Genomic DNA, 12,500 nt, shown 5'->3' with positions numbered 1-12,500 from the left:
TACGGTTTCATAATGCTGTCACACACTGTTTTCCCGGAGCCAAAGTTGCAGACATCCTGGCTAAAGTTATGGACCTGATACCCTCATTTCCGACCTCTATCAAACGCATCGTGGTCCATTGTGGACATAACGACATGTCCACTCGGATTCAGGAGTGTGAGCGCACAAGGCGAGACTTTACCACTCTCATTGAGGCTTTAAAAAGCACTGGGAAGTCGGTGTTTATTTCGGGCCCACTTCCATCTCTAGGTCGAGGATCAGGCCTCTTTAGCAGACTACTCTCCCTTAACACCTGGCTCCAGCTCACATGCAGTATTCACAGGATAGGTTTTATTGACAACTTCAATCTGTTTTGGGAACGTGGCTCCCTGTTCAGCAGGGATGGGATTCATCCCAATACACGCGGAAGCCAGATGCTACGTGGAAATTTGCACCACGCCCTGCATACCCAGACCTCTGATTGACTGTTTACATCCCGTAAACACTCCCACAAGCACACTGACCAGACACACTCTCCCAAAGTCAATAATCAGAGATACAGCGCTACACGCCCCTCTGTGCTCCCTTCAGAGCAATCACCCATTCATAATCCCATAACCACCGTGTCTGTCCCCCGACTGAGACCGATTAAACCAAACGCTAACAAAAGAGGTGCTATACTAAACAACCTAATTGGAATTAAAACAACCACTGCAACGATAGAACAGAATAGGAAAATCAAATGTGGACTATTAAATATTAGATCTCTGTCATCGAAAGCATTATTGGTAAACGAATTGATATCAGATAACCACATTGATTTATTCTGCCTCACCGAAACCTGGCTGGGCCATGACGAATATGTTAGTTTAAACGAAGCCACTCCTCCCAGTCATAATAATACCCAAATTCCACGAGGCTCAGGCCGAGGAGGGGGAGTTGCAGCCATATTTGACTCGAGCCTGTTAATTAATCCTAAACCTAAACTAAATTATAACTCGTTTGAAAGCCTTGTTCTTAATCTTCAACACCCAACATGGAAAACAGTACAGCCAATTATATTCGTTGTTGTTTACCGAGCACCAGGTCCATATTCTGAGTTTTTATCTGAATTTTCAGAGTTTTTATCATGCGTAGTCCTTCAATCAGACAAAGTACTTATTGTAGGTGATTTTAATATCCATGTGGACATTGAGAGCAATAGCCTTAGTACTGCTTTCAATTCACTGCTAGATTCTATTGGTTTCAGTCAGAGGGTGCATAAGGCCACGCACTGTTTTAACCACACCCTCGACCTTGTGCTAGAATATGGCATCAAAATTGACGATTTAATAGTATTTCCGCAGAATCCTTTATTATCAGACCATTTTTTAATAACTTTCGAATTCCTACTACCAGACTATACGAAATTAAATAAAAGTTTCTACACTAGATGCTTATCTGACAGTGCTATAGCTAAATTTAAGGAAGCTAGTCCAACAGCACTTAACTCAATGTCATGCCTTAATATAACAGAGGACTGTTATGTTAACTCTAGTCCCTCCCAACTTGATAACTTTGTAGACGCTGCTACGGCCTGCCTACGGACTACTTTAGACTCGGTTGCTCCTCTCAAAAAGAAGATGATGAAGGAAAGGAAACTAGCACCTTGGTATAACTCCCAAACTCGCAAATTAAAACAAATCTCACGAAAACTTGAAAGTAAATGGCGTTCCACCAAACTGGAAGAATCTCGTGTGGATTGGCAAGATAGTCTAAAAATTATAGGAGGGCCCTCAGAAATGCCAGATCAGACTACTACTCAATACTAATAGAAGAAAATAAGAACAACCCAAGGTTTCTTTTCAGCACTGTAGCCAGGCTGACAGATAGTCACAGCTCTATTGAGCCATCTATTCCTATAGCTCTGAGCAGTGATGACTTCATGACCTTTTTTAATGATAAAATTATAACAATTAGAGAAAAAATTCATCACCTTCTGCCCACAGCTTCCAACGACTCACCATTGGGCGCAGGAGGGCTAGAGAGAACGATAAGACCTGATACTTATTTAGACGGCTTTTATCCTTTAGACCTCCAACAATTAATGTTAAGGGTCTCTTCAGCTAAGCCAACTACCTGTCTCTTAGACCCCATTCCAACGAAGCTACTTAAAGAAGCACTACCCGTGGTCAACACCACATTACTAGATACGATCAATATGTCCTTATTAACGGGTCACGTACCGCAGTCTTTTAAAGTAGCTGTGATAAACCTATTCTGAAAAAACCCACCCTCGATCCTGAGGTCTTAGCCAACTATAGACCTATATCTAACCTCCCGTTTCTCTCCAAAATCCTTGAGAAGGTAGTCGCTAATCAATTGTGTGACTTTCTGCATAGAAATAGTCTATTTGAAGACTTTCAGTCAGGATTTAGAATGCATCATAGCACAGAGACGGCACTGGTGAAAATCACTAACAACCTTCTAACTGCTGCTGACAAAGGACTTGTCTCCATACTTGTCTTATTAGATCTTAGTGCTGCATTCGACACTATTGACCATACCATCCTCTTACAGAGACTGGAACATTTAGTTGGCATTAAAGGAATCGCACTAAGCTGGTTTAAGTCCTATTTTTCTGAGCGATCCCAATTTGTTAATATTAACGATAAACCATCCAAATACGCTAAAGTTAGCCATGGCGTTCCTCAAGGCTCAGTGCTTGGACCAATTCTATTCTCTTTATATATGCTTCCTCTAGGCAATATTATTAGGAAACACTCAATTAACTTTCACTGTTACGCAGACGACACCCAATTATATCTGTCAATCAAGCCAGACGAAAGCGGTCAGTTAGCTAAACTTCAAGCGTGCATTAAAGATATAAAATCCTGGATGACCCACAATTTTCTGATGTTGAACACAAACAAAACGGAAGTTATTGTGCTGGGACCCAAGCACAACCGAACTTCATCATCTAAATATATAGCTACCCTAGATGGTATTGCCCTGGCCTCCAGCACTACTGTCAGAAATCTAGGAGTCATTTTTGACCAGGATCTATCCTTTAACGCCCACTTAAAACAAACCTCTAGAACAGCCTTTTTCCATCTTCGTAACATTGCCAAAATCAGGAACATCCTGTCTCAAAACGATGCTGAAAAACTAGTCCATGCATTCGTAACTTCCCGGCTGGACTACTGTAATTCTTTACTATCAGGCTGCTCAAATAAGTCCCTCAAGACCCTCCAGCTGATCCAGAATGCTGCAGCACGTGTTCTGACAAGAACTAACAAAAGAGATCACATTTCTCCTGTATTAGCTTCTCTGCATTGGCTTCCTGTAAAATCCAGGATTGAATTTAAAATCCTTCTCCTGACCTACAAAGCACTAAATGGTCAAGCACCATCATACATAGAAGAGCTTTTAGTACCTTATTGTCCCACTAGAGCACTGCGCTCCCAGAACTCAGAGCTACTTGTGGTTCCTAGAGTCTCTAAAAGTAGAATGGGAGCCAGAGCCTTCAGCTACCAGGCTCCTCTCCTGTGGAACCAGCTCCCAACTTGGGTTCGGGGGGCTGACACCGTCGCCACATTTAAGAATAAACTGAAAACCATCATCTTTGATAAAGCTTATAGTTAGGGAGTGAGGAGTTGCAGCATAGTTGAGTAGAGTAGAGGGAGGCAGGAAGTACAAGCCCGTTCCGGCAGGGGAGAGTGCGAGCCCGGTCCAGGGCCCCTCTCTTTAGCCTGCCTCTCTTAGTTATGCTATTATAACTCTAGACTGCTGTGGGAAGCTCCTTCCAAGGACACAATGAGCCGCTCCCTCTTCTCTCTTTTCACTTGTCTCCTTTTGTGTGCATCTTAGTCCCAGAAATGCCTGTTACTAACCTAGCTCTGGGGAGTTTTCTCCCCGGAGTCCCTTTGCTTCTTCTTCACCCAGAACATCGCCTTGGAATTGGGTGGCACCTACACCGGGGTCCTGGGTGCAGCTGACGCTATGGACTTACTACACCCTGCTACGCTCTGCGTTTCCCCGCAGTGTCCGACTGCGTCCTGCCGCGTCCAACCGCGTCCACCCAGGCTGCTGTGCCACACTACACCCCGTAACGCCCTGCTGTGCCCTACTATGACATGAACTACTATGACTACCATTGTGATCACTGCTTCACTATCTTTATTATGACTATTATTGCCACCATTCACCACTCCCCCAACTGGTGCCGTCAGACACCGCCTACCAAGAGTCTGGGTCTGTCTGAGGTTTCTTCCTAACAAAAAAGGGAGTTTTTCCTCGCCACTGTCGCAATAGCTACTGCTAATGCTTGCTCTTGAGGCAACCACTGTAATAGTTGGGGCTTCGTAAAGTACAGAGTTTGATCTAGACCTACTCTATCTGTAAAGTGTCTCGAGATAACTCTTGTTATGATTTGATACTATAAATAAAATTGAATTGAATTGAAAATTGAATATATATATATATATATATATATTATATGCGCATATTTGGCGGGGGGGTTTAGGCGTCCTTCCTCAAGAAAATGTGACGTTTTTCAATTTAAAAATACATTTTTGTGTCTCTTTGTAGTCGTGTTACAGTCTCTTTTTGGTCATTTGTATTTTCTTTGGGGTAGTTTTGGGTCTCTGTGGTCATTTGGTGTCTCTTTGTAGTGGGTTTAGGCCTCCTGCACACTGGCTGCGTGGCGTGAGCGTGGCGTGAGCGTAGCGTGAGTGAGCGTGGCATGTCCGTTGCGTGGCAGCTGCGTGACGTTATCTATATCTTTGCGGCGCTGCTGCTGCTGCTAGCCCTGTCTGTACACATGTATGTTTCCCATTGATAAAATGAAATAATAGCGTGTTCTTCCACTTTATTTTGTCAATATTTTTGTGTTTGTACATTTGTTTGCACATATTTCGATATATATATATTTTATATTTCAATTCTCTTTCCTGAGATAATAAAGTCCATGTTATTGTTTTACAATACGCTCACACCACGCAGCTGACACGCTCACGCCACGCAGCGGACACGCTCACGCCACGCAGCTGACACGCTCACGCCACGCAGCTGACACGCTCACGCCACGCAGCTGACACGCTCACGCCACGCAGCTGACACGCTCACGCCACGCAGCTGACATGCTCACGCCACGCAGCTGACACGCTCACGCCACGCAGCTGAAACGCTCGCATCACGCAGCTGACACGCTCACACCACGCAGCTGAAACGCTCACACCACGCAGCTGACACGCTCACGCCACGCAGCTGACACGCTCACGCCACGCAGCTGACACGCTCACGCCACGCAGCTGAAACGCTCACGCCACGCAGCTGAAACGCTCACGCCACGCAGCTGAAACACGCTCACGCCATGCTCACGCTCACGCCAGGCTCACCCCACGCAGTTGACACGCTCACGCCACGCAGCTGACATGCTCACGCCACGCTCACCCCACGCAGCTGACACGCTCACGCCATGCTCATGCCACGCAGCTGACAGGCTCTCAAACTCAACTCTCAAAAAAAGCTTAAAGACCAAACTTAAACCTGAAGGCGTTCAACTACAACCATTATATCTGATATAAGGAAAGTCTTTTAGTTTCATCCATTCTCCTCAGGTGCTCCACCTAACCCTGTTAGATACCGTACGTTCATACAGCTGTGTGTTACATGTGGACCCCCGTGTCGTCTTTGTTCTAACACTAAATGTATTTCTGATCGCAGCCTCTTCATCAACGAGCCGCAGAGAGAGAAGCCGCAGCGCAGCAGAAAGGAAGGTGAAATTACACCGACCGTATTAACCTTTTCACTCCATGAATGAAAATCACGTTTCTGAGACTTTTTTTTTCGCCCTGTCAGAAGAATGAGCTAAAACCTCTGGAGTAAATCATTGAATCTGGTTAAAGACAAGAAGGCAAGGGATGCACCGAATCCAGATTTTTGGGGTTCGGCTGAATACCGAATCCACTGGTTAAGATTCTGCTGAATCCTCGTCCCATCCTCAGTCCATGAACAGTAAACTCATTAATGAAGTAACCAGTGACTGTCCTTCCTTTGCCGTACCTGAAGTTGCTGCATTCTGGCTGCTGTCTGTAGATTCCTTCATGCACAACTCGTATTCTTCCAGATGTTTCCTACCAGATGTTGTAACAGCGGTGATGTTGTGTATAGTTTAGGGTCCTCGCCACCACCAGACTAATCAGCATTGCAGATTGAACATGTAGCTGGACTTGAATGGCCTTCTTTTGACTGAAAGTACTGCCAAACTACACTTTTTCAGCTCACGAGTTCCATTTTCACTTCCTCACAGCCTACTGCATTGAACGCTCCACCTACGTAAACACCTTCCCGTAATCAACGGCGCCGTCATACAGCGACCAGCGTAGGGCGCGGAGTGCAAGCGTAGGGTTCGGTTCGCTGGGAAAAAATTCTAATGTTCAGCAGAAACCCAACCCCGTCAAAAAGCCCAATATTCAGCCGAATCAGAAGCCGAATCCTGGATTCAGGGCATCCCAGGTTGAGACACTTAAGTTAACTTGAGATAGATTTATGTTTATTTAATTACTTTCTTTCTTTTCTTTCTTTTTTTTTGCATTTTTAAAACACAGAATGCACATAACATTAAGAGGAATAATCAATCAATCATTTTTAGCCGCTACTCAACTTCCAGTTTATTTAAATCCTATAAAAAGTAAAGTAAAATACACAAAGAATGAATAAGTTGTTGACCTAAAACTATCACTGGTGCAGGTTTAATGGACAGCAGCCCGTCGGCCATTATCGGCACCTCTACGCCCAGCTGGACGCCTTTCAGAGGAGGAACACGGAGGACATCCTCCCTCCTCCTCCTCCTCCTCTTCCTCTTCCTCCTCCTACTCCTCCTCTTCAGGAGAGAGAGAGGGAGCGATGTGAAGAGCACACGGTGGAACCGTACCAGCTGTGAGTGACCGTACACCGTATAGATATCATTTCATTTCTGCCTTTATTAGAGAGGAAAGCTGAGATATGAAAGGGGAGAGAGAGGTGGGGGGGACATGCAGGAAAACTGTCACAGGTTGGATTCGAACCCTAGACCTTCTGCGTCGAGCAATAAACCTCTGCACATGTGCGCCCGCTCTACCAACTGAGCTACCCGGCCACCCTAGTCATGTTTTTGATACTATTTACAGGATATATTTTGCTGTTAAAAGCTGCACTTTGAAGTTTATTTTCATGAAACTAAACATTGTTTTAGATACTATTCATGGTCAGTATTTTTTTTTACAGGAAAAGTGATTTAATGTATCTACATTTTTAATAACCTGTCTAAAGAGCCAATCCCAATGAATCCCAGGGTGAAGTTACATGATAGCACTGGATAATGAGGGTATCGTGAGTAGGGATAGAGCGATTATCAGCCCAGCCGCGAGGGGACTGAACACCTGAGAGATGAAAAAACACTGACGCGCTGAAGCTAAAATATCAACCGTTTATTCCTCCACACGTAAAATATAACTAGTACTGCAGTTACCAAATGCAAAATGACTTTGTGATGCCAATAAGTGTGCGAGTTCGGTCAACAGAAAGTGTTCGCTCCCAGGCTCACCCCCTCTCTGTCAAAGCCCAAAAACCAGGTGAACACGCCCACCACCTACAATATCAGCGCTTAACATTAGTGATAGACCGATTATCGGCCCTGGCTGATAATCATTTAACCCTTGTCTTGTCTTCCCGTCGACCTGCAACTTTTAGTTTTTCTGGGTCAAAATGTAAAACTAAACTTGGTCGACACTTTTTTTTTTGTCACTTTTTCCGAAGATTTTCTGTTCTTTTTGTGTTCTATTTTGCCTGGTTTTCTTAAAAAATGCGATGGAATATGCGGGATATTTACCACGAAGGTCTATATAAAAGAGACTTCAGATACAGTATTAGGGGACCACTAAGGTCTATATAAAGAGACTTCAGATACAGTATTAGGGGACCACTAAGGCCTATATAAAGAGACTTCAGATACAGTATTAGGGGACCACTAAGGTCTATATAAAAGAGACTTCAGATACAGTATTAGGGGACCACTAAGGTCTATATAAAGAGACTTCAGATACAGTATTAGGGGACCACTAAGGTCTATATAAAGAGACTTCAGATACAGTATTAGGGGACCACTAAGGTCTATATAAAAGAGACTTCAGATACAGTATTAGAGGACCACTAAGGTCTATATAAAGAGACTTCAGATACAGTATTAGGGGACCACTAAGGTCTATATAAAGAGACTTCAGATACAGTATTAGGGGACCACTAAGGTCTATATAAAAGCATCCAAAAGGCAGCATGTCATGGGACCTTTAACAACCTGACATCACACAAGTTTGACAGTTGTTTCCTTAAAAAAACAACACAAAAGGGAGATGGGAAAGGGAAGGAAGGAAAGAAGACTGAAGAAAGGAAGTACGTAAAGGAGGAAGGGAATAAATGCAGAGAAGGAAGGAAGGATGAAAGGAAGGAGGATTTCATTCTACTGTCCCAGAGGAGAGAATAAACTAGAAAATATTCACATTTAACCAGCTGGAATCAGAGAAGTTTATTTGATTAATCGATGATCAAAATAGTGGGCGATTAATTTAATAGTTGACAAGTAATGGATTCATCTTTGCAGCTTCTGTTTAGTTTGTGATGTACACTGTATTATTAACGATATTTCCCCCCCACGCCCCCCCGCTGTGCGTCAGTGTTGCTGCAGCGCGTGATGAATACCTGCAGAGGAGACACGAGGCCAACCAGTACAAGCTGAGAGCAGAGAAACAGCTGGTAGGACACATTTCTGATTATTACATTAGTGATTTTAGCAACTAATTCCTTCCAGTTTAGCTAAATCTAGTCAGTGAGCCAATCAGCATGCAGCATGCTTCTACCAAGATCTCATGATGTCTGTGATTGGCTGTCTAGCGTTACACGTCGTAGAGACATGCAAACGCTAACAATGGCACTGCGTCTGCAACCTTTGACCTTTCCTCTCTGACCCTCAGGGTCTGCGTCCGTGTACGGCTGAGCGCAACAGGAAGCCCAGCGGTCAGGAGCAGGAAGTGGGACAACCTGAACACCAACATGCACCTCAGGACAGGAGACAGGAGGGACAGCAGGTAGGACACTCAGGAGACATTATAGTGAAGAGACACCAGGTAGGACACACAGGAGACATAGTGAAGGGACAGCAGGTAGGACACATAGGAGACATTATAGTGAAGAGACAGCAGGTAGGACACACAGGAGACATCATAGTGAAGGGACAGCAGGTAGGACACATAGGAGACATCAGCTGAAGGAGTTGCTAACTCCGCCCAAACAGCTGACGGATTCATGTGACGCTTCAGAGGAAAGGACGTCTCTTCCCTCTAAAACACATTTGCTCGTTGCCTCTCTCCTCCCATGATTTCGTGGCGTCTCTCCCGCTCGGTGGGAGGGACTAAGACGCGAGGAAGGGAGGCAAGTGGAGGAGTCGGGCAGGCAGGTTAAGGGCTATGAGATGCAACGATTGACTCTTGAGGTGGAAAGTAGCTACATACATTTACTAAAGTACTGCATTTAGATTAGATCTTTTTTTCTGGGGTGGGGGGGGGGGGCATTTTAGGCCTTTAATTCCACAGGACAGATGGAGACATGAAGGGGAGAGAGAGGGGGGAATGACCTGCAGCAAAGGGCCACGGGTCGGAGTCAAACCCGCGGCCACTGCGTTGAGGAGTAAACCTCTATATGTGCGCCTGCTCTACCAGCTGAGCTAACCTGTCCATTAAAGTACCGTATTTAGTACAAATGTGAAGTACTTGAGTATTTATATATATGTGTGTGTGTGTGTGTGTGTGTGCGTGCGTGCATGTGTGTGCGTGCGTGTGCGCGCGTATGTGTGTTTGTGTGCGTGTATGTGCGTGTGTGTGTGTGTGTGTGCGCGTGCGCGCGTATGTGTGTGTTTGTGTGCGTGTATGTGTGCGTGCGTGCGTGTGTGTGTGCGCGCGTGTGCGTGCGTGTGCGTGCGTGCATGTGTGTGCGTGCGTGTGCGCGCGTATGTGTGTTTGTGTGCGTGTATGTGCGTGTGCGTGTGTGTGTGTGTGCGCGTGCGTGTGCGCGCGTATGTGTGTGTTTGTGTGCGTGTATGTGTGCGTGCGTGCGTGTGTGTGTGCGCGCGTGTGCGTGCGTGTGTGCGTGCGTGTGTGCGTGCGTGCGTGTGTGCGTGCGTGCGTGCGCGTGTATGTGTGCGTGCGTGTGTGTGTGTGTGCGTGCGTGTGTGCGTGCGTGCGTGCGTGCGTGTGTGCGTGCGTGCGTGTGCGTGTATGTGTGCGTGCGTGCGTGCGTGTGTGTGTGCGTGTGTGTGTGTGTGTGTGTGTGTGTGTGTGCAGGAATACCTGCGTCAGCTGGACGTTATCCGACAGCAGTACCACCAGGAGATGAGACAGATGAGGCTGAGAGCTGAGGTCCAGGTACAGTCTTTATGTCTCTTCAGGCTCCAGGACAGCGGTCACGGTTGAAATGTCTCATGGACAGTTTCTGCTTTTAATCCCTTAATCTGTTGCAAGGCAGCTGGCAGGTGAGCTGTGCAATGATGTGTCTGGGTGATCCTTAACGACATTACAGTACTGAACTGTTATGAGATAACAGGGAGACTTCTTCCATCTTGTGAAGGGCTCATTGCACTCCTCTTGTAATGTAATGAGAACAGACATCAGCTCCTTCTGTCAGCCCAGATATTCAGAGCAACTCTTAGTCAGTGTGAATTTATACCTGTCTCAACATTATCTAATAAAACAGAGTAAAACATGACTATATTTTCATTCCAACAGCCTCCGCCACAACACAAACAAGGAACCTTTGTGGTGGAGAAACCCAGAGACCCAGAGAGACCTTCTGCAGACAGCGAAGAGCAGCAGAGAGCTCCTCCTGCACAGGTGAAGTCAGATTCCCTCTGGCCGTCAGGACTTTCCTCCGAGAAAAGCCTCCAGTGCCGTTTTTTACTCTTCTTTCAATGAAGGAATACTTTCTAATTTGGATAAAACTTGCGTGATAGCTACGCTCATCTCATCCGTGGAAGCCGCCACGTTGTTTAGACTGAACAGTCTAAACAGCTGTTGCGTCACACCTAAACCCACCTCAAAACCAACGCTGATTGGTCGGTCGTTTGGCGAACGGCTCCAAATTTTCTCTAGTCTCAAGATGCCAGACTGATCTGCGAGTGGAAAACTGGAGCTCGCCAGATCAGGACGCTCTCACGAGACTACTAGAATTTAGCAAATCCAGCAAAACAGTGATTACATTTTCTAAGTAGGCTAGCACACCGCTGACTCTCAACAAGCTCTTTCACAGCCTGGATATGCAAACTCTCTGCTTCTGGGGGGAATTTCTGAGTCTCAAAGTCGGTAAATTTGCCAAATTCTGCTTTAAGTGTTGCGTAATTGAAAGTTGAAAAACAAGTTTCCAATGTTTTCAGTTTGGCGCACAACTAGGTGGGCCAAAATGTAGCGTGAACCTAAATTGATATGCGGGCTGGATCAAAATTAGCGAGGGGGCCGGATTTAGCCCGCGGGCCTTGAGTTTGACACGTGCTGTAACCTGTTAACATGGGAGCCGAAATAAAAACGGACACGCCACGCAGCCGACACGCTCACGCCACGCAGGCGGCGTGCAGGAGGCCTAAGGGCGCTGACACACAGAGCCGATTATTGGCCGTCGGACCGTCTGGCGAGGTTGGTGACTCGAGTCTGTTCGGTGTGTCCCGTGCCGTCGTCCGTTGGAGGAGCCGTCGGCCTTCATTTTGGCCGACCTGACATGCTCAGTCAGAGACAGGGCAGTCGGGACTCACCCGGAAATGGCGAGCGGGATGAGCGTGACTAGAGTCTCAAAATCTGACGAAAATTTTAAAATTTTAAACTGACCTTTGTTGATCTGAAATGAAGACAGATTCAGCAACTGCACGGCCTATTTCCCCTTTAAAATGTTTCCAGAAACACGTTTCGGTGAACTATTTTAGTCCAATATGAGATCGTATTCTGACAGTCTGGCTGTGAATTTCCGGAGAAAAAAGACCCATGTGACGCGTTCGTCCAATCAGCTGCCGGTTTTTATTTTCTGGGAAACAATACAGAGCAGCGCCGCCTGCTGCTATGGAGACGTATTACGTTTCGCGCACGCGCAGAACGTACGCTCAAGTCGGCGTCTCCTCAGTGTGTTCTGAGGCATTTTTTTGGACCTCGGGGACCCGACTGATCAGTCCGGCTGGCTTTACTGCCGACGGTCGGCCGTCTGGTTGGCGTGTAAGCAGCTTAAGACATGTTCATCCCACAGGCTCTGCTGTGTTAGTCTCTAACAGTGTCTCGCTCTCCTGCTGCAGGACATGGAAGCAGCTCTGAGGAAGATCAGAGAGGAGAACAGAGAGCAGAGGAGAGCACTGGAGAGGAAACACAAAGACAAGGTGACCAAACTCAGACAAGTTAGGCCACGTCCACACGTACCAAAACCATCTTCCCCCCCGTCTTCCCTGGCATCGTTTCAGGAATGTATGCGTCGTAAGA

At 46.2% G+C, this 12,500-nt stretch overlaps 1 protein-coding gene across 1 annotated transcript in view; it reads left to right on the top strand.

Moving 5' to 3' along the window:
• The window catches only part of LOC116067593 (serine/threonine-protein kinase Nek5-like), a 54,383-nt gene that overhangs the window by 34,594 nt on the left and 7,289 nt on the right, over positions 1-12,500 (top strand). Inside the window, exons 13-19 of the mRNA XM_036004618.1 lie at positions 5,686-5,738; positions 6,712-6,900; positions 8,673-8,751; positions 8,970-9,083; positions 10,335-10,415; positions 10,776-10,880; positions 12,320-12,400. Of these exons, the coding sequence (XP_035860511.1) occupies positions 5,686-5,738; positions 6,712-6,900; positions 8,673-8,751; positions 8,970-9,083; positions 10,335-10,415; positions 10,776-10,880; positions 12,320-12,400 (702 nt within the window). The remainder of the gene's footprint in view (positions 1-5,685; positions 5,739-6,711; positions 6,901-8,672; positions 8,752-8,969; positions 9,084-10,334; positions 10,416-10,775; positions 10,881-12,319; positions 12,401-12,500) is intronic.

The sequence above is a fragment of the Sander lucioperca genome, chromosome 8, assembly GCF_008315115.2.
Source record: "Sander lucioperca isolate FBNREF2018 chromosome 8, SLUC_FBN_1.2, whole genome shotgun sequence".
Taxonomy (NCBI): Eukaryota; Metazoa; Chordata; class Actinopteri; order Perciformes; family Percidae; genus Sander; species Sander lucioperca.
The sequence above is the reverse complement of the archived record's forward strand: the minus strand, read 5'-3'. Positions and strand labels throughout refer to the sequence as shown.